This window comes from Somniosus microcephalus, chromosome 23 (assembly GCF_052327205.1).
Source record: "Somniosus microcephalus isolate GS21.2 chromosome 23, FLI_Smic_1.0, whole genome shotgun sequence".
Classification (NCBI taxonomy): Eukaryota; Metazoa; Chordata; class Chondrichthyes; order Squaliformes; family Somniosidae; genus Somniosus; species Somniosus microcephalus.
In genome coordinates this window covers 37,922,306-37,944,737 of record NC_141009.1, presented here as the reverse complement: position 1 = coordinate 37,944,737, position 22,432 = coordinate 37,922,306, and the positions used below count along the sequence as shown (strand labels likewise).

Sequence of the window (22,432 nt, the reverse complement as noted above, 5' to 3'; positions counted from 1 at the left end):
AGGACGCAGCACCGATCCCTGCGGTACACCACTGGACACAGGCTTCCAGTCACAAAAACAACCTTCGACTATCACCCTCTGGATCCAAAATTGGCTTAGTGGCAGGAGGCAATGTGCCAAATTGCCCTGGATCCCATGGGCACTTACCTTCTTGACCAGTCTCTCATGTGGGACTTTGTCAAAAGCCTTACTGAAGTCCATGTAGACTACATTAACTGCACTACCCTCATCCACACACCTAGTCACCCCCTCAAAAAAAAATTCAATCAAATTGGTTAGACATGATCTCCCCCTGACAAAGCCATGCTGACTATCCTTGATATCTTGTAGCTTCATTATCTGAGGAGTTGTGAATGGAACTGACCACTGTGCACTCATCAGCGAACAGCCCCACTTCTGACCTTATAATGGAAGGACGGTCATTGAAGCAGCTTGAAGATGTTTGGGCCTGGGACACTGCCCTGAGGAATTCCTGCAGCAATGTCCTGAGGCTGAGATGATTGGCTTCCAGCAGCCACAACCATCTACCTTTTGTGCTAGGTATGACTCCAGCCAGTGGAGAGTTTTCCCCTTGATTCCCATTGACTTCAATTTTACTAGGGCTCCTTGATGCTACACTCTGTTAAATGCTGCCTTGATGTCAAGGACAGTCACTCTCACCTCACCTCACCTCACCTCTGGAATTCAGCTCTTTTGTCCATGTTTGGACCAAGGTTGTTATGAGGAGGTATGGAGCAAAGTGGCCCTGGCGGAACCCAAACTGAGCATCGGTGTTCAGGTTATTGGTGAGTAAGTGTCGCTTACTAGCACCGTCTGACACCTTCCATCACTTTGCTGATCATTGAGAGTAGGCTGATGGGGTGGTAATTAGCTGGATTGGATTTGTCTTGCTTTTTGTGGACAGGACATACTGGGCAATCTTTCACTTTGTCTGGTAGGTGCCAGTGTTGTAGCTGTACTGGAACAGCTTGGCCAGAGGCGTAGCTAGTTCTGGAGCACAAGTCTTCAGTATGACAGCCGGGATGTTGTTGGGGCCCATAGTCTTTGCTGTATCCAGTGCACTTAGCCGTTTCTTGATCTCACGTGGAGTGAATCGAATTGGCTGAAGACTGTCTCCGGTGATGGTGGGGACCAATGTTCCCTGTAATTTTTTTTTGATGTGCCAGCCCTTTAACTGGCTGCGCTGCCCATTCAGTTTTTTGCGCATGTGCCATTTTTTCCATTGTAAAGCCGGTGAGCAGCCTGCACGGGACCTCCAGACCGCAGCACGGCTTAGCGGGAATGTTGGTGGGGACCTCAGGAGGAGGCCGAGATGGATATTCCACTCGGCACTTCTGGCTGAAGATGGCTGCAAACTCTTCAGCCTTATCTTTTGCACTCGCCTGCTGGGCCCTGCCATCGTTGAGGTTGGGGATGTTCATGGAGTCTCTTCCTCCTGTTAGTTGTTTAATGTTCACCACCATTCACAACTGGATGTGGCAGGACTGCAGACCTTTGATCTGATCCGATGATTGTGGGATCGCTTAGCTTTGTCTATAGCATCCTGCTTCTGTTTAGCATGCACGTAGTCCTGTGTTGTAGCTTCATTGCCTGTAGGTCGGCACCTCACTTTTAGGTGCGCCTGGTGTTGCTCCTGGCATGCTCTTCTATGCCAGTGTTTATGCTCCAGACAAACCTCCTCCCTCCTTGCTTCATCTCACCCTATCGACATATCCTTCTATTCCTTTCTCCTTCATGTACTTATCTAGCTTCCCCTTAAATGCATCTACGCTATTCACCTCAACTACTCCAAATGATAGCAAGTTCCACATTCTAACCACTCGGGGGGCGATTTTCTGACGTTGGAGGAGGTGGGTTTGGAAGCGGGAAAGGTGGGAAAATCAGATTCAAAGAGGTTGGGTTCGGAACCCGCCTCCGTGGGATTTTGCCGGTGCCGGTTTTGGAGGTCGGGAAACGCTCCCGCCTCCAGCTGGCCATTGCGCTATTTAACATCCTTAAATGCTCGTTAAGGGCCTCCAAGTCTATTTTGAGGCCCTCGTGATTTTTCCAGCTTTTCGGTGTGATCCACGCACCTCCTAAACCACGGCAGGTAAATCTGGTGGTTTGGCTCGTGGGTGGCCTCCTCACTGCTGCAGGTCTAACAAGACATCGTTTATTGCTGCAAGGATTACTTGCAGGTGCCAGACCTTGGCTTTAAAAGGTCTCTGAGCACTTTTGGAAGGCCTTCCAAAGTTGGAGGTGCTGCAGCTTAACTCCATCAACTGTGGGACCTCCTTGGAAGACCCTCTCCCCGCTTGCAATGAGCGCTTCCCCAAAGGAGGCATCTACAAGCAGCATGGGAACCATTCGTTTTCTTTCTGCATGGACCTCAGATGAGGAGGAGGATTATTATCTGAACGGCAATAGATTGGGAGAAGGGGAAGTGCAACGAGACCTGGGTGTCATTGTGCACCAGTCGCTGAAGGTAAGCATGCAGGTGCAGCAGGCGGTTAAGAAGGCAAATGGTATGTTGGCCTTCATAGCGAGAGGATTCGAGTGCAGGAGCAAGGATGTCTTGCTGCAGTTGTACAGAGCCTTGGTGAGACCACACCTTGAGTATTGTGTGCAGTTTTGGTCGCCTTATCTGAGGAAGGACGTTCTTGCCATGGAAAGAGTTCAGCGAAGATTCACCAGGCTGATACCTGGGATGGCAGGAATGACTTCTGAGGAGAGATTGGGACGACTGGGCTTGTACTCGCTGGAGTTTAGAAGAATGAGAGGGGATCTCATTGAAACTTATAAAATTCTGACAGGACTGGACAGACTAGATGCAGGAAGGATGTTCCTGATGGTCGGGGAGTCCAGAACCAGGGGTCACAGTCTAAGGATAAGGGGTAAGCCATTTAGGACAGAAATGAGGAGGAATTTCTTCACCCAGAGAGTGGTGAACCTGTGGAATTCTCTACCACAGAAGGCAGTTGAGGCCAATACATTAAATATATTCATGAAGGAGTTAGATATATTTCTTAAGGCTAAAGGGATCAAGGGGTATGAGGAGAAAGCAGGGACCGGGTACTGAATTTGGATGATCAGCCATGATCGCATTAAATGGCGGAGCAGGCTCGAGGGGCTGAATGGCCTACTCCTGCTCCTATCTTCTATGTTTCTATGAACCAGGCTGTGGTTGGTATAACACAAGAGGCAGGGGGTAGAAGTGGTTCTGAGCCTGGCAGCCCAGTGTGCTGAGGTACACAGCAGACAACAGGCAGTCATAGAAAAGCAGTTTAAACTAGTGTCTCGCCCGCCAGGCGCAAATCTGCAATCTCCTTTTACTGGGAAATACCGTTCAACACAAACACTTCTTAAAACAAAAGTTTTGAACAAACTCTAACCGCGCAGCCAAACCCAGAACATGGCCCACAGGGAGAGAGGGGAAAGAAGGAACGAGGAGAGGGACAGAGAAAGGAAGGAATGATGAGAGGAGAAAGGAAGGAGCATGGAGAGGAGAAAATGAAGGAAGCAAGAGGGAGAAAGGGAATGAGGGAGAAAATTAAGAAATCAAGAGAAGGAGAAAGGAAGGATCGAGCTTCTGTTCAAATTGATCTATCTGAGAAATCAATCCTGTGGGTCCCGCTGGTTTTACTTTTAAGCTGCTGGGTACAGAGCTGTGAACTCACGTCAATGAAATGAAGTGAAACTTCCTGGAAAAGATTCAAAATTCTTCTTTGAAACACGATCGCAGATGGATTGCCGGATTGTGTTGCCACTAACCTGAAGAGGGGAGGGAATGGAATCTGCAAAAGAACTCGAGTGACTCCGCTCTCCCATCACTGCGCTCGTTTATTTAAAAAAAAAGTTGCAACAGCGATTGACGCCTGGACTTGCCGCTTTACGGAGCGATTTCTTGGGTCACCTCATCGCAGCATACTAATTCCATGCCTGGGGTCTGGAAGGCTCGAGGAAGGCAAGATCAATCTGGCGAGGAGTTTGGGGAGGGGCTGGTGGGGAGGCAGATAAGGATATGCATTTCAGACAACAGATGATAGTCCCAACTGCTTGCAGGCTTCAGGATGTACCATATAATGAATCTCCTCAGACAGCCAACAAAACAAAAGCCACATAACCCCCTTCCCCGAGTCAGTAATTTCTACGGAGGGTTCTCTAGGTTTTGTATTGTCAACACGAAGACCGGCTCTCTCAACAGCTTGTGTTGTTTCAAAAGTGTGGGCGTCGCTGACTTCCCCGGGAATGGACTACCCACGTCTACACAGAAAAAGGTACTGATAGACTCTCCAGACAATGCTCGCCGGGTTCCAGGACTCCGTATTTTAGCAAATGCCGTTCCAGTTCGGATTCGGCTCTGACTCTGGTCAAAACGATCCTGAAGATTCACCGGGCCATTGTATATTGGACCCCTCGCCCCACTCCCAACTCACTGCGCAGACTTTGAATTGAAGTGCGCGGGAGTTTACAGATCTGTGCGCAGCCACGCACCTTAAAGGGAACAGTGGTCATGACTTGCAAAAGGTGGAGTGCTTGCTTTTCTGTTGTCTGTGAATGTGTCTGTGGCTGCCTGAAACAATAAAAAAGTAATGTTCCTGTATCCAGAACACACTGGAAGATTTTCATCAGTAGTACAGGAAACTTTGTGATATCCGGCACTGATGGGACCGGCGTGTTGCCGATCTATCAAAACTGCCGGACATACAAAGTTAATGTTGAAACAGAAGGAGGTTTTCATCTCCGTATCTGACAACAAACACTGTTGCTTAGCAACAGCTTCTAAAGGGGCAGCTGCAAGCGTCTGTAGCTGAAGCTGTTGCTATAGCTACAGACCTTGCAGTGGCTGACTGGGGGGATAAAAAAGAACGAGATCTAAAAAAACTTACAGAAAACGGCTCCTGATTTTTGCCGTTAGATCGAGTATTCCGGACATACAACCTCCGGATAAACCAAAGTTTCCTGTATCATAGAATAGTACAGCACAGAAGGCAGCCATTCGGCTCATCGAGCCTGCGCTGGCTCTTTTGAAGAACATTCCAGTTAGTCCCGCTCCCCCGCTCTTTCCCCATATCCCTGCAATTTTTTCACCTTCAAGTAATTATCCAATTCCCCTTTGAAGGCTACTATTGAATCTGTATCTAGCACCCTAATCAGGCAGTGCATTCCAAATCCTAACCAATCGTGTTCATAAAAATGTTTTCTACACATCTGAACAATGGGCTGATCTAGATGGGCTAAGCCCAAGCTCCTTGGTGATTTTGAAAGGGATCCGAATGAGGATGCTATTTAAAAGAACTCTGAAGGAGAGAGTCCTGTGCTTGTTTTGTGGATGGTGTGTCAAGACTTTACATCAGAAAAAGTATTCCAGTATTAGACCACCGACTTTAATTGCTGTTCAAGGCCTGCAAATACCAGCTCCCCCCAACGTTGCTTATTAATATCAGAGCTGCCATTACTTCTGGGACACACCATAAGGTCTGCTGGAAACCTGCCACACTGGAACTGTTTCCAAGCCAAAAACCCCTTGGCAGACGCATCTCAATTTTCCTTGCTGTTTTCTATTCCAATTCATCTGTGTTGTCCCGCACCTTCAAGGACTGGCAGTGAAGTTAGGGAAGCAGTCACTCTCGCCCTCCATATGCAGCAGAGTCTGAGGATGCTTTGACTCTGCCATACTGGCACAGATCCTTCAAATTCTACCTGCTGTTCTTGATGGAATGTTGGAGCTGTGGCCACAGGAACACACTACATGCTGGTCCTCCTCACATGTCCAGCCCTGCTGCATGTGTGTTCTATCAGGATAGTGGATAATGGTCGTAGCAGGGAACCACTAATGGTCTTCTGGCTGTTTGGCTTCGTGCCCATGGGCACAGATGGTCTCAAGATGGCCGTAATAGTCCAGAACTCCACATGAAAAGTAGCTAAATAAATGCAATTGTAGTACACTCCTTAACACAAAAAGGACTAATGGGTAGTGTAAAATAAGAAATGTCTTAAACAATGATCAACTGCTAGAAAGTGGAGTTGGTAAGAAGTGACAGCACAATATTTAGGTCAGATGCTCATTTTCAAATGAAGCCATCAGTTGGGAAGGAGATTGTTACAGGAAACTTTCTGGTATCCGGCACCGACGGGACCGAGCTGGTGCCGTTAGATCAAAACTGCCGTAGAAACCAGTGCTGATGTTAAAACATACGGAGCTCAGAGCTCCGTGTGAAGCAACAAACTCTGTTGCTTAGCAACAGCTTCAAAACAGTCGGCGCAGCTTGCAAGCGTCTAGCTGAAGCTGTTGCTTAGCTACAGAGATGCTTGCAGAGCCAGGACTGGAGAAAAGAAGCAACGAAAAGAAAAAAAATTATCTGAACCGACTCCTGAATTTTGCCGGTAGATAGAGCTTTCCGGACATTTAACCTCCGGATAAACGAAAGTTTCCTGTATGTTGTTTCCCACACTGCATTCACCTAGGCCAAAACCAACAAATGAACACATGCTGGATTTGTAAAGATCTTGCCTTTTTTCTCATGCTAATGAAACTTTTTGACAATGTATTCAAGTCAAGTCAGATTGATGAAACAAAGCCACCTTTTTTTCTTCTAATACTTCAGTTGAAAAATGTATTCCATTATACACATTGTTGAAAGGTTTACAGGATAAGGTGGAGGCACTTGGTTAAGACATTCAGTCATCACATTTGATCAAGACATTTATAAAGAAAGAACTTGCAATAATATGCACACATCACATGGCCTGTGTATTACTGTTGTTATGAAGGCATCTCAGCAGCCAGTTTTCACAGTGAAGTCTCACAAACAACAATGAGAAATAACCAGTTAATCTGCTTTTGGTAGTGTTGGTTGAGGGATCTATTATGTCCACCTGAACAGGCAGACAGCTTCGGTTTAATGATGGCATCTTCGACAATGCATCAGTCTCTCAGTACTGCACTGAAATGTTGGCCTTGATTGTTTGCTTAAGTCCTGGAGTGGGACTTGAACTACAGCCTTCTGACTAAGAGGCAAGAATGCACCCATTGAGTCAAGCTGACACTATTCAAAAAAACAAGGAAATAAGGTAGCAGCCAGCGAGTTCAAGGATACTGTACTTCAGCTTGGTGGCATTCATACCACTCCGAATATTTTGGGTTTACAGGGGGGGTGGTGTGGAAGAGTGCAAATAATGGTTCAAATGATCCAGTTTAACACTGTCAACTGCAGCGACACTGCAGTCTCCCCCATTGCAAGTCAAATCATACAATGGGACTGAGATCCCACAAACTGGCGGCTGAGGCGATGGAAGAATTCCAAAATTCATGCTTTCTGCCAAATAACCATGCAATCTCTGTTTATTGACATGCACAATTTATCTAGCATGCATCTGAAATCCACCAACAATTTCCAGTTGGAAATTATTCAGCCATATGGTGCAACAGTTCTTCATTCCGGTTTGGGGCATACTGTGGAGGAATTATTGGCTGCTCAATGCACCAAAGTGTGGTTCCTTACGATATGGGGAATCTTCGTATAACTTGCTTACTGGTGTTACCACTCAATCGGAAGTAGCAAATTCCCATTTCAGATCCTTTAGTCTTGGGAAAGGTGCCATCGAAACATTGATATTTTTTCCGTTTGTTGATCCTATACCCACTATAAATGCATTTGCATTAATGTCAATTTCAATGTTGCCGGTTATAGAGTCTTAAGTGTTTGTTCTGGGCAGAAATAGCTATATTATGGGTCTGACAATTTAATGAATTGTTATCTTCCTTATTCACACTGCTCATTGAGGAACTTTGTTTCAATTAAACTTAAAAGGAGGCGGTGTCACTGAGCAAGGAATGGTTCCAAAAACCTGCAGTAGGATCACATCGCTAGTCACTGGCCATTACATATTTACAACCCTCGAACTGCCGGTTTCAGACAATCTACTCTTTGGTACTCTATTTAAGTCACTTTAAAGTCAATTTCTCCCGACGGGCTAATTTAGGCTCGGGGTAACAACTTGCCCTGATCTGACTACAAAAGTGAGATAGAAAAATTAGAACTAACTTCTGGAGCTCAAATCCGTTGCACAGAAATTCATTCAGTCAGACTGACTGATGGAATTTGTGAGTATATTTGGTTAGTATGTGCAACCGTTGGCCAAAGAGCAGGCGTGGTTATTGCCCTTGAGAAAGCATAAAAGTCTCTGTGAATATTATTCCAATTGACCTTTGGGGTAATACCACAAATTCAACTGGCAGTGGTTTTTTTAATGGAAGTCAGGACATAGCTGGGGCCTGAAGTGGTTGCTCTGATTGAAATCAGTGCATTAGTATTTTGGATGTAGACCCGTCATCAGAATAGAAGTAGGAAATTGATGATCAATAGCTGATGTTTGTTGAGAATGAGCCAGTTTTCCTTAAGAAAAAAAGAATGACCTTCCTCTTGTGCAACTGAAAACCTGTATCTCTCCAATCTGCTGAATCTAAGGAATGAAAAATAAAAACAGAAAATGCTAGAAATACTTGACAGGTCTGTCTACATCTGAAAAGAGCATAGTTGGGTAACACTTCAGACCCTTTATTGTAAGTAAAATCTCTCTGTCTATATCTTGCCTTCAGTACACAACCCTTATCAATTGCAGAGTTTAATGAAGGTATATCACTGATTGATTTTTCTCTCTAGTCTTGCTGTGCATCTTCTCAGAATTGGTCATGTTGCAGACCTCCACTTCAGTGCCTTTTGAGTTAGTCAGAGGAGGATTGCACGATCATCAGGTGATCCCTTTTAATAAATTTATTCCACCCGTTGTGGCAAAGTACTGAGCATTTGCTTCGTTATCTCTGGCCCCCCCCCCCCCCCCCCCCTTCAGAGAGATTGAATATACCTGCAAAAGACACGGATACTCGGTTCAAATCAGAAGGGAGGTCCACTGATCTTGAAAAGGGTTTTTGATTGAGACCTCTGAACCAAAGAAGGTGCTTACGCCAGACCTGAATTCATAACAATTGGTGATAGCTACGTGGAATACTGAGCTACACTGGCAATGAATGTATAACATTTTAAAAACTGAACAGAACCGAAACAGAAATAATACCTAAAAATACAAAAATGATCAAAAAAGGCAGAAATGTAAATGGTTTGTTTAGTAACAGAAGAAAAAAGAGTATTTCAGCTAAAGGAGCGCGAGTTTCAGTTGAAAGTACAGGAAACTTTGTGATATCCGGCACCGACGGGACCGAGCTGTTGCCGTCCCATCAAAAGTGCCGGACAAACCAGCGCTAATGTTGAAACATATGGAGATTTTGAGCTCCGTATCTGGCAACAAACCCTGTCTAAACAGTCGGCCGTACCTTGCAAGCGTCTCTGTAGCTTAGCAACAGCTTCAGCGAGACCTTGCAGAGCCTGACTGGTGGGGAAAAAAGCAACGAAAAGAAAAAAAAACCTAACGAAACGGCTCCTGATTTTTGCTGGTGGCTCAAGCATTCCGGACAGTTAACCTCCGGATAAACCAAAGTTTCCTGTACAAGAACTCTGCCTGTTGTACTTGCTGAGCAATGTTTTCAAGTTGCAGAAGCAATGCTCCCTGCCCAACTGGTTGTTGCTAAAGCTGACTATAAATTTTCTGCGGGCAGTGGAAATATGTTGAAAGGAACTCTTAAGAGCAATAAACCACACTGGTTTATTTCTTTTTTGAGTAAGCAGCATGGAAACTGTGGTTAATCCAGGAATATTTGCAATTACCATTGATTTTAATGGGGAGCATAACTATGATCATTAACATCTCCCTGTTATCAGCACAAAAGTCCCAGGAAAATATGGCAAGGAATCAGTAACTGTATAAGTCACTTACTCCATCATTTCCTCTTTCTTTTGCGCTGTTCAAGTCTCCCTACCTGTAGATGCACCATAATGGTGCAAGTCCCCCCCAAAAAATTGGTCCATTTAAAAACAGCAAGAGGATGAGACTCCATTAAATTCAGTCATCGCCTTTTATAATAGTCAGGACTCATGGCCTGATAATTCAGATAAATTAGGTTTCCTTTAAAAGGTTAAGTTTCTGGGATGTAGAACATTTGACAAACAACTTGAGCCAAGATATGATAACCACATTGGGCAAATGAACCAGATTATGCACTTTTGGTTTAGGAATATGCCAACTTTACAAAAAAATGGGTTATCACAGATAGCAGATGCATGTTTGATTCCCTTTGTCCAGTCAATTGCTAATCTCAGCTATCCTGTTGTTTTGGGGGTTGGGGAGATAACTAATTAAATGCTCAGTACTTTGCCATAACGGGTGGAATAAATTTATTAAAAGGGATCACCTGATGATCTTGCAATCCTCCTCTGACTTAACTCAAAAGGCACTGAAGTGGAGGTCTGCAACATGACCAATTCTGAGAAGATGCACAGCAAGACCAGAATAAAACCGCTGAATGATTCGAACCAATCCTCGCTTCATCTAATGTTAACTTGGAGGGTTTTAGGGATGAAGGAGGTTGGAGATGGGCAGGGGTGAGACCATGGAAGGATTTGAACAGGGTGGATCGTGAGCCAATGTACAGAGAGCATGGTGGTGATGGGCGAGCAGGACTTGGTGCGGGTTAGGTTAGGTTAGCAGAGTTTCTTCTCGTAATAACACAAAAGTAATGAAGGTTGCTACACTGCCATATTTCAATTTGTTGTCTTGCTTGACTTAAACAGACAAAAGCAGCACGGTGGCATAGTGGTTAGCACTGTTGCCTCACAGCGCCAGGGACCCGGGTTTGAATCTGGCCTCGGGTGACTGTCTGTGTGGAGTTTGCACATTCTCCCCGTGTTTGCGTGGGTTTTCTCCGGGTGCTCCGGTTTCCTCCCACAGTCCAAAGATGTGCGGGTTAGGTTGATTGGCTATGATAAAAATTGACCCTTAGTGTTAGGGGGATTAAATACGTGGGGTAGGGGTTACGGGGATCGGGTGGGATATGTGTCAGTGCAGGCTCGATGGGCCGAAATGGCCTCTATCTGCACTGTAGGGTTTCTGTGATCTTCTCTGCATTCTGTCCTACAACCCAGGGTAGAACCTTCTCTCCCTGTAATATCCTGTCTTTTACTGCCTGTGCAATATCCTGTTTCCAAAAGCCACAGTACCTTTTTTGATGTCACTTAACCCCTACATCATGGACAGACAGGGATCATGGGGTTGTCCAACATATAATTAGCTATATATAAATACACCACATACATGAAAATATTGTGGAACATTTAATAGAACAGTGTATTTGTTAAAATATTCATCCTTGGGATATGGGCGTCGCTGGCAAGGCCAGCATTTATTGCTCATCCCTAGTTGCCCTAGAGAAGGTGATGGGGAGCTACCTTCTTGAACCGCTGCAGTCCGTGTGGTGAAGGTACTCCCACAGTGCTGTTAGTTATCGAGTTCCAGGATTTTGACCCATTGATGAAGGACTGGCGATGTATGTCCAAGTCAGGTTGGAGTGTGACTTGGAGGGGAACTTGGAGGGGAACTTGGAGGTGGTGGTATCCCATGTGCCTGCTGCCCTTGTTCTTCTAGGTGGTAGAGGTTGTGGGTTTGGAAGAAGCTGTCGAAGAAGCCTTGACGTGTTGCTGCAGAGCCTCCTGTAGGTAGTACACACTGCAGCCACAGTGTGCTGGTGGTGGATATTAAGCCACGATGAAGTGAACTTTCCCTTTCTAGTTCTTATCGGGCCGCCTATAAAGCAGAAGCTACCTAATTGAACACTTACAGACTTTATTTCGCTAGTGCTTTTTTGGGCTCTTCTCTCAGTGTAATTACATGCTATTCCATAATACTGTTTTTTTTAAAGAAGAATATTGTTTGTTGCATACCAATTATTTTTTAATATTGCAGATGAATTCTGGGGCAAGAGCTTTGGACCAATATTCCTGTATACTGGAAATGAAGGTGATGTATGGGACTTTGCTAATAACTCCAGGTTCCTCATTGAACTAGCGTCAGAGCAGAAGGCTATGGTCATTTTTGCTGAGCATGTAAGTTTCATCCCTGCCTTCATTAGAAGTAAATTTTAGCTACTGATTTGAAATGTAGTTGTGAGCTATGTTTGTTTTTACCTGACGAGACTAACAAAAATGACTAAAGTCCAAAAGCTGAATGTTGACCAGTTAAGCTCGTGCTATAATGGCTCCATCCTGTATCTAGTAATGTTTTCCCTCCCATTGTCACATCTTTATTCCCCATTTACGACCAGGATATATGTATCCTAATCTTGCTAGGTAACCAGGCCTATGTAACCTGCGTTTTCCCTGTGTCCATTCGTGTGTGCGTTTTGTCTGCTGCTCCAAACTCGAGCCCATGACTTCTAGTGCCACTTTTTTCTCTTTTCTCTTTACGTCTCCTAGATCCCTTTCTCCTGTCATCATGCTTCCTTTTATTTCTCCCCTCCTCGGGTACTCTGCCCTCCCAAATCCCTAACCCAACTATTCAGTACTCCTCGACTTTCCTACTCTCCTGTTGCCGTCCCAGGCTTGACTCCCTCTTGGATAAGCCTACAACTTCCCTCACTGCCTCTCTTGGCATCTGAAGGGCCCATCGAGGCACTCGTCGCTGCCTCCTTACGAGCTGCAACCACAACTGCCCCCTCCTACTCTCTCGCCGACCTTTTCGCTCAGTGTGCCCTCTTGGGGCTAATCTTTCCAACCTTCTACCCGTCCCGCTCGCCCCTCCCAATGCTGACCCTGTGGACTATGCCAATAGATCAGTTATCACTGCTCTCTCCACTTCCCTCTCTCCAGAATGTTCGTTGACTGTGAACAAGGCCCTTGCCATCATAAGCTTATTGTGGATAATTACATCAACATCATGGCCTTGACTGAAACCTGGCTGAGGGGGTGATGACCCTTTCCCCTAAATGAAGCCTCCCCGCCTGGCTATACCTTCCACCACTTGCCCCGCCCAGACCATCGCGGTGGCAGTTTGTCTCATCACCAAATCGCACCGTGGTCTGTTTCCCTACTCCTCTGGCACCTTCTCCGTAGAGCATCTCGCCTTGTTCCACCCCTTTCGTGTCTCATTTAAAATTCTTGTTCTCTACCACCCACCTAAGTACCATGACAAATTTCTCACCGCGAGATCTTCACTGCTTTCCTCCCTCAGCCTCTGCACCGAGCGACTTCTCATCCTCTGTGATTTCAACCTCCATCTCAACTCAGCATGCTCTCTCTCACTGCCCTCCAATCCTCCCTTAATTCCTCCCTCTATATAAACTCCCCAACCCATAGCCACCTCCTTGACCTTGTCATTTCACGTGACCTTGCTACTCTAATTGCATCAATCACAGATATGGCCATCTCTGATCACTTCCTCTTAACGTTCTCTACCCACATCCCCCTTCCCCTCCCAGCCCTACTTCCTTCTGCGTCCGCCCCAGGAAAAAACTTTTTCCCAATTCACTTACAACTCCACTTGCAAAATCCCAACTGTCTAGCCTTTGGCCCTCCATTCACCATGACATTTCTGCTCAACCACACTCTCACCATCGCCTTTTGATGTGGTAGTTCCCATAAAAGCCATTACACTCACTCACACTCTCGCACGCACACACGCACCTTGGTAGAATACCCCCTGGTATGACCTCATCTCCTCTCCAAGGGATGCAGACTTGAATGGATATGGCAGACAACTGGTTTAAACATTCACCGCCAGATCTGGCTGGACCACATGAAGTACTATCGGGATCGGGTCCTGCTCTCCTCTGCCAAAACTGCTCACTATTTATTCCAGGATCATCCTAGAATGCAAAGATAACCCCCAGCTTCTTTTCTCTACTGCAGACCGTGTTCATGAATCCCTCTCCCCTGCCTCCTCGCCCTCGCCTCCAACAAGAAGTGCACAAGGAGCTCATATACTTCTTTATCACTAAGATTGAGACCATCAGTTCAGCTGCCTCTGCCACATCCCTCCCTGCCTTGCCCATCAGGCCAAACTTCCTCTAAGGCTCCCTCCTGCCCTAGCCCTGAACTAACATCTTTCTCTAATTTCTCTCCTCATGCTCTCTGAGCTCATCTTGTCCATGAGACCCACCTCCTGCTCCCTTGACCCTATTCCCACTAACCTGCTGACTATCGAACTTCCCTTCCTGGCCCCCATGTTAGCAAATATTGTCAACGGTTCTGGTTCTGTCCCCGTCTCCTTCAAATCTGCCATCGTCAGCCCTCTCCTCCAAAAAAAAAAAAAAAAAAACTTGACCCTTCCGTTCTTGCAAACTACAGCCCCACCCTCAACTCCCCTGTCCTCTTCAAAGTCCTTTTAATGTGCTGTCTTCTCTCAAATCGGTGCCCATCTTCCCAGCTACTCCATGTTTGAATCGCTCCAATCAGGTTTCCGCCCCGCCACAGTACTGCAACGGCTCTTGTCAAAGTCACAAATTACATCATATGTGACTGTGACAGTGATAAACTTTCCCTCCTTGTCCTTCTCGACCTGTCTGCAGCCTTTGACATGGGTTGACCACACCATCCTCCTCTAGCGCTTCTCCACTGTCGTCCAGCTGGGTGGGACTGCACTCACGTGGTTCCATTCTTATCTGTCCATTCGTAGCCAGACAATCGCCTTAATGGCTTCTCTTCCTGCTCCTGCATCGTTACCTCTTGGCTTCCCCCAAGGATCTATCCTTGGTCCCCTCCTATTTCTCATCTACATGCTGCCCCTCAGCGACATCATCTGAAAACACAATGTCAGTTTCCACATATATGCTGACGACAACCAGCTCTACCTCACCACCACCTCTCTCGACCCCTCCACTGTCTCTAGATGTCCGACATCCATTGCTGGATGAGCAGAAATATCCTCCAACTAAATATTAGGAAGAATGAAGCCATTGTCTGCGATCCCCACCACAAACTGCATTGCCTAGCCTCCGACTCCATCCCTCTCCCTGGCAACTGTCTGAGGCTGCATCAGACTGTTCGCAACCTTGGTGTCGTATTTCACCACACGATGAGCTTCTGACCATGTATCCATGCCATCATAAAGACCTGTAACATCTCCCTACTCTGGCCCTGCCTCAGCTCATCTGCTGAAACCATCATCCGTGCCTTTGTTACCTCTAGATTTGACTATTCCAACGCACTCCTGGCTGGCTTTCCATCTTCCAGCCTCCATAACCTTAAGGCCATCCAGAACTGTGCTGCTCGTATCCTAACTTGCACCAAGTCCCGTTCACACATCACCTCTGTGCTCGCTGGCCTACATTAGCTCCCGGTTGAGCAACGCCTTGATTTTAAATTCTCATCCTTGTTTTCAAATCCCTCCATGGCCTCGCCCCTCCCTATCTCTCTAACCTCCTCCAGTCCTACAACCCTTCGAGAAATCTGCGCTCCTCCAATTCTGGTCTCTTGCACATCCCCGATTTTAATCACTCCACCATTGGTGGCTGTGCCTTCAAGCTCTGAAATTCCCTTCCTAAACCCCTCCGACTCTCTACCTCTTTCCTCCTTTAAGACGCTCCTTAAAACCTACCTCTTTGATCAAGCTTTTGGTCATCTGTCTAATATCTCCTTACGTGGCTCTGTGTCAGATTTTGTTTGATAACACCCCTGTGAAGTGCCTTGGACATTTTACTATGTTAAAGGCGCTATATAATGCAAGTTGTTTTAGTAAGGTAACTGTTGAACAGTAAATACAAAAACAGCAGGGTCATTTCTGCATTGAAAATACTTCCGTATATTCATTGCTGCAGTTCCTTTTTATATTACTATACAGCCTTGCTGTGTTGCATACTACTTACCTAGAATTGCTCAACACCAGCATGATTCACAGAATAAGACCTATAGTCTTAAATTACTGCACTTCAGTCAAGCTGGTCATCTTTTAATAAATAACAAAATTAACCAGAAAAGGAATACACTGAATTTTGCAAGGCTGAGTTCCCCAGCCCCCTGCATGGAGCCTTGCACAATTTGCAGTTTTTTCTTTCCTAGTAAATATTTTGGTTATTTATTAAATGATGATTACTGTGTGAAAATTGATTCACCCCCCCCCCCCCCTTTGCATCCAATGTCTGGATTAAGCATTTGCAGATTACTTACAAAATGGGTTTGCTAGCTTCCTCCAATGGTTCAGTGTGGAATTTAGCTGCACAGACCAAGAATGTCCCAGATTTGATCCTAGGTCTGTTGTGCTAGCAGATAAAAGCTGGGTGTCTGGGGGGCTGCCACAGCTGGTTTCAGGACCCCTAGGATATAAAAGGGGGGGGGGGGAAATATCAGCTTGGGTTCCAGTGTCTCCTGCTAGTTAGTATGTGTCTGGGTATCTGATGATGACACTATTGGATTTGGCTGTGATGCCCACCATAAATAGTTTGTCCATGGAGGTTGTCTAGGGTCGCGCATACCAGCCTTGGTTCAGTAGCAGCACACTCGTCTGAGTCAGGTCATGGGTTGAAGCTCTACTGCAGAGACTTGAGCACATAATCTAGACTGGCACTTAAGTGCAGTACTATTCGACAAAGAGCAGGGGAGTTCTCCAGCTTTCCTGATGAACTTTTATCCCTCAGCCAACATCACTAAAACTGATTATCTGGTCACTTTTTCATTTCTGTTTGAGGGACCTTCCTGTGTGCAAATTGGCTGACGCGTTTCCTTACATTACAACAGTGACTATACTTCAAAATACTTCATCGGATGTGATGCACTTTGGAACGTCATGAAAGGTGCTATATAAATTAAAGTTCATTCTTTCAACATGCCGAATTTTCCTTTAAAAGACTGCTAGATGGTTTCGCTCTCCACCCCCCCCCAGAAGCAAAATGTTCACCCTAATAAACTGATCTTCCACACCCCTGTCCAGGTCTAAATCCCATTTATTACGTTTCTCCAAGGTTTCCTCTGAAGTTATGGTGAGAGATTGGAGGAACCCTGAGGAGATTCTTCCCCGTGTCTCCAAATAAAAACTACTCGGGGTACTTTGCCAACTTTGCGCTCCTGCCAATAGTGTACATAAGAAAATCAAGTGCATGTTGCACATAATTTTCCAACCATTAAGTTATGTGGTTGGCAAACCGTACATAGCAGTGTCTAAATGTCCGATGTGTGCTGCTACTGGGTGAGGCTCCTTACCAAGAGCAGTCATAAAATAACCCCTACTGACTTATAATGACAGTTATCTCTATTTTGAGTTGCATGTTTAGAACTGCTGTTTCAGAGGGTAGACATAGAGGAGATGTTTCCACTTGTGGGGATACCAAAACTAGGGGCCATAAATACAAGATAGTCACTAATAAATCCAATAAGGAATTCGGGAGAAAACTCTTTACTCAGGGAGTGGTGAGAATGTGGAATTGGGCCTATACTCTCTGGAGTTTAGAAGAATGAGAGGTGATCTCACTGAAACATATAAGATTCTGAGGGGGATTGACAGGGTAGATGCTGAGAGGTTGTTTCCCCTGGCTAAAGAGTCTAGAACTAGGGGGCATAGTCTCAGGATAACGGGTCGGCCATTTAAGACTGAGATGAGGCATTTCTTCACTGAGGGTTGTGAATTTTTTGGAATTCTCTACCCCAAAGGGCTGTGGTTGCTGAGTCATTGAGTATATTCAAGGCTGAGATCGATAGATTTTTGGACTCTAGGGGAATCGAGGGATATGGAGATTGGGCGGGAAAGTAGAGTTGAGGTCGATGATCAGCCATGATCTTATTGAATGGCAGAGCAGGCTCGAGAGGCCGTATGGCCTACTCCTCTCTCAATTTTTATGTTCTTGTGTTCTTATGGTACCACATGGAGTGGTTGGGGCAAATCGCACAGATGCATTAGGTACAGAAGGATATGTTGATGGAGTGAGATGATGTAAGTTGGGAGGAGGCTCGTGTGGAGCACAAACATCAGCATCGACTTGTGGGGCCGAATAGCCCGTTCCTGTGCTGTAAAATTCTATAAGTAATTTGGATTAATCGTTCCCCACAGCAGAGAGGCTGGATGGATGAAGAAGGCAATAAAGACTGGTTGTAGATGTGGAATGTACAACCAGGAGCATTCCTACATAAGTTGGTGTGGGCTATGTTTTGTGTGCACATCAATGTGAAGTGATTGGTGAAAGCTTTGTCTTTTAGGTGGTTTCACATCACTGCATGCTTGCTTGGATAGACCATTGAAACATTGTCAGGAAGATGTGAACAGATTGTATGATGATTAGGGAATCTCATTATGTTTCAGGTCCCAACTACCTCGGAGCTCTGGGTCCTTTTACAAAAGCCAATCTGGCCGAATACACAACAGCACCAAGAGACTTGGAAATAAATTGTTTGTGAAGATGTTAATAAGCTAACGCTACAATGCTTTGTAACCTTGTTTATTAGTTTGCTTGAACTGAACCCAAAGTTGTTTTACAACTAGGGGGGCAATTTTGTTAATGGGGGCACCTTGGATGCGGGACTGCTGCGTGGCGGGTTGATGTCCCGCCTCCATCAATTTGTGGCCAACCCGCATTATTTTCCCTTGATTGACCTTGTTAAGCCCGCCCAGTGGGCTTAGCAGGCCAATTAAGGGAAAGCCAGTTGCAGAGAACGTCAGCGTATGACGTTTCAGCTGTCAAAAATTTTTGACAGCTGTGAAACTGTCAGACAGTGACATTCTCTGTAGTTTGATGAGGTCTTGAATTCAAGACCTCATCAAACTTCTTTCTTTTACAGAAATGAGATGGTTGTTACATCTGAGAATGCAATGGCCACCTGTCATCTGCAACACGGAGGTGCAAGACTCTCCGCATACAAACCGACTGAAGCCTGTAGGGAGAAACAAAGGTAAGTACACTTTTACTAACACTTTGCATTTACCTCAGATACTCACCTCTCCACTCTTGCACCCATCACTTACCTTCATAACACACTTTTGCACAATCCCGACCCCCGTAGACCCAGCACTCGCCTCGCGGACCTGGTGGGTTTTTGAGCCTTCGGGAAGCCCGCACTTGAGGGCAAAAAGAGGATAATCCTATTTTCTGCCTGTTAACTACCTGTTGACAGGCAGTTAATAGGCTTTAATCCCTCCCGCCTCCACTACCTGTTGACAGGCAGTTAATAGGCTTTAATCCCTTCCCGCCTCCAAGGAGATGGGACCCGGCGCAGGACGGCTACCCGCCTCCTGGGAAGATGACATGGGGGTGGGGTTGGGCACCCGCCCCCAAATTCTGCCATTTTCCCGGCAGACCCGCCTCCCCAGGGCTGGCAAAATCGTCCCCTAGGTGACGAATGACTTTGTATTTAGCGGCTATTAGGTGGGGTATGCCCATTGTGGGTTTTGAATAGGTCCTTTTGGAAATATTTCCTGCTAGTTTTGTGCACAGCTATTGATCTATGACTTGGGCACATCACTGGATTGCCATGTTGGAGACAATTTTCTTCAAACCGTTGGTAAATATGACTGGAGTATGATGCCTCGTTGGTGTCCTGCATCCCAGATCTGAACTTCAAAGGGTCTTGGGGTATATCTGAGTATGCTTTCAGTTCTTCAGTTCCCATCAAGTTGGGGACATAAGATGGAAATTTTGTGGGTCCAACAAAACTCCACAAATACACTATTAAAGACTCCGATACTGGTCTAGTATGAAAGAGAATTAGTGAAGGATTGCATTTTTTCCTCTATTGAGAAAATGCATGGGAATTAATTGAACTGCTATGGATACTGCTTATCTGTTTAAAATAGATGTTCCGTGGTTCATAGGCTAAACCATGGTCTGATAGAATAAGGGGTAAGTTACATGTCTAGTTAGCTAAATACAATACAGGCTTTTCTGTAAATATACCAAGACCTCTGGACTGTATGTAAGATCACACTTCAGTCTGGAGGGTGCGAGAGGGTGCATTGTTTGATGCTGAACATAAGGGAAATATTTAAACAAAACCTAAAAATGTAACCGTGAATATATTGGGTGTTCTACCAGTATCACTGCCCTAACCAAGAGTGCCAACATAATGAAGCTGGACACCACCTTGGTCTGTACGAGAAAGGAAAGTGGGACTCTTTCTCTGTCACTCTAGAATCAGCAAAGTTATGTCAGCAAAGAGTTGCCTTTTATGTGAGTATGTATGGTAGGCTAAACAACAGTTTCTTAATTGCAGTAATATCCACTCAATTAATTCTGAACCTTGTGCCCCAATAGCTTACCACTTTAGTCATTTATACGCATGTATAATAACTAGTGGTGTACAGGGTTACATTTTGTATAATTAATAATGGCTGATTACTAATTTTAAAGCCTGTGTCCGTGGTAGTTTTCTATGTTAGTTCATTGTAATTTATAGTTGTTTCTTTTTCATTAAGGATTAGTGATTCAGTGCTTACTTTTAATCTTAACAATACAAGAATTGCATTTATAAGAGAATTTCAGCAACATTTTCTTTCTTTATTTTGCAGCGATACTATGGCAAATCCCTTCCTTTTGGCAAGAAATCATATGACAAATCAAACATAGAGTTTTTGACAGTGGAACAAGCCTTGGCAGATTATGTGGTTCTTCTTACAAAACTGAAAACTGATCTTGATGCTGAAAACTGTCCAGTGATTACATTTGGTGGCAGGTAAATATATATAAAGAGAATATAGTTAATTGAAATTAAAAGTTTAGCTGCTCTTAGAATAAGCAAAATGTTCTATTTCTCGTTAGGTTATTGTAGCTACACTTTCAAAATTCCTATTAATTTGTTGTACTACTTTTGACTTTTTAATGTGATTCATCACCCACACATCGACATTGATGAACTGATTCATTAGACGAAAGCACTTGTGGTATTTTGATACGCCATAAAAGACTTGCAGTTCTTGACGCTGATGAGATTTGCACTGTAAAATGTATAGCAAAATCTGAGGGTCTTGCATGTGTTGTAGGATTTCCACAGTGCAACTGACATTGTTCTGTTTTAAAACTAGCCATATATATATTTTATATACTGCCCCTTCAACTCTTGTGGCACTTTCGGTTGCCTCATATTTTGGCATTATACACACTAACGGGCTAAATTTTGCTGGCGCTCAGAGGGCGGTTTCGGAGGCGGGTCCGCTGTCAAAATCCAAATGATTGACAGCGGGGCAGTATCCTGCTCTAAACCCATCTCCTTGAGTTTCCCGAGTGCCGGTTCTGCCTGTGCTTTGCAGACACCGCACTAAGCGGCAGGTCATTCAATTGTGCTAGTTGAGAGGATATTTAAACCAATTTACTCACCATTTTAACAGGCACAAAGTATTTTCCCAAGTATTCCACGAGGTTCCCGTCGCTCTGGGATCACACCAGGTAAGTATGCCGGGTTCTGAACAACTCCATTTCTTTCAATAGGTGACAGCTGCAAAAGTGGTTTAAAACCTACCATTTTACAGCTGGTCATTTTCCACTCTCAGAAGCTTCAGGCTTAAGTATTTGAAACCAATTTTTAAGCATTTGGGAAGTATTTGCAGTAAACTCTCTATTCAGTCACCTCCTTGCAACATCATATCTAACCTTTGATGGATTGGTTCTGTCATCTGAACTTCACCTGCATATGAATCATCGGAATGGGCACGATTTATGCTTTGTCACCTTGGTCCTCCGAATCTGATGATGATCAGCCGTCGCAGCAGCAGCAAAAACAAGAGCGCCAACCACAACCGCCTGATGCTGCATAGGGCATCAGTGTAGGGCTGCACCGCGTCGGAGGCCATACCCCCAAAACAGGGTATACAGGCAGAGGATGAGCTTCCTCAACATGACGGAGTAGCAATGCCAAAGGAGGCTCAGGCTATCGCGCCAGGTCGTCGCCGACAATTTGCGGTTTACTGGAGCAAGACCTGCAACCCAGAGGAAGGGGCGGACACTCCTTACCAATGGCTGTCAAACTCACTCTTGCACTCAACTTCTTTGCCTCCGGCTCCTTCCAGGCATCTGCAGCAGACCTTTGCAGCATCTCTGTCGGCCGCACACAGATGCATCGCACAGTTAATCGATACCCTCTTTAACAAGTCCACAAATTATATTTATTTTGCCACTGATGAAGCCACTGTCAATGAACATGCGCTTGGCTTTGCTGCTGTAGCTGGCTTCCCACGGGTGAAGGGAGTCATCGACTGCATACGTGACCATCAGGGCACCCCATCACAACCCAGTAGCATTTGTTAACCGCAAGGGCTTCCACTCCCTCAACGTTCAGCTGGTCTGCAACCATAGGAAGATTATCATCCATGTGTACGCCAAGTTCCCTGGCAGCTGCCATGACTCGTACATCCTGCGCCATTCCACCGTCCCTCAGCTCTTCGCACCGCCAAACAGTCTTGGCGGCTGGCTGCTTGGAGACGAGGGCTATCCCCCTGAAGACGTGGCTCATGACACCTTTGAGGAGGCCAACAAATGAGCCTGAGGGACGTTCTAATCAAAGCCACATCTCCATGAGAAGTGTCATCGAGCAGACATAGGCTTGCTCAAAATGCGCTTCAGATGCCTCGACAGATCTGGAAGTGCCCTTCAGTA

General features: G+C 45.4%; 1 protein-coding gene across 5 annotated transcripts in view; it reads left to right on the top strand.

Moving 5' to 3' along the window:
• Positions 1–22,432, top strand: part of dpp7 (dipeptidyl-peptidase 7) — a 76,205-nt gene that overhangs the window by 4,237 nt on the left and 49,536 nt on the right. For all 5 annotated transcript variants that reach the window (XR_015073373.1, XM_085965796.1, XM_085965797.1 and 2 more), the window contains exons 2-3: positions 11,836–11,975; positions 20,353–20,516. Coding sequence is in view for 4 of the 5 variants with exons in the window: in XM_085965796.1 (XP_085821922.1) it covers positions 11,836–11,975; positions 20,353–20,516 (304 nt within the window). In the remaining variant the exon portion in view is untranslated. The remainder of the gene's footprint in view (positions 1–11,835; positions 11,976–20,352; positions 20,517–22,432) is intronic.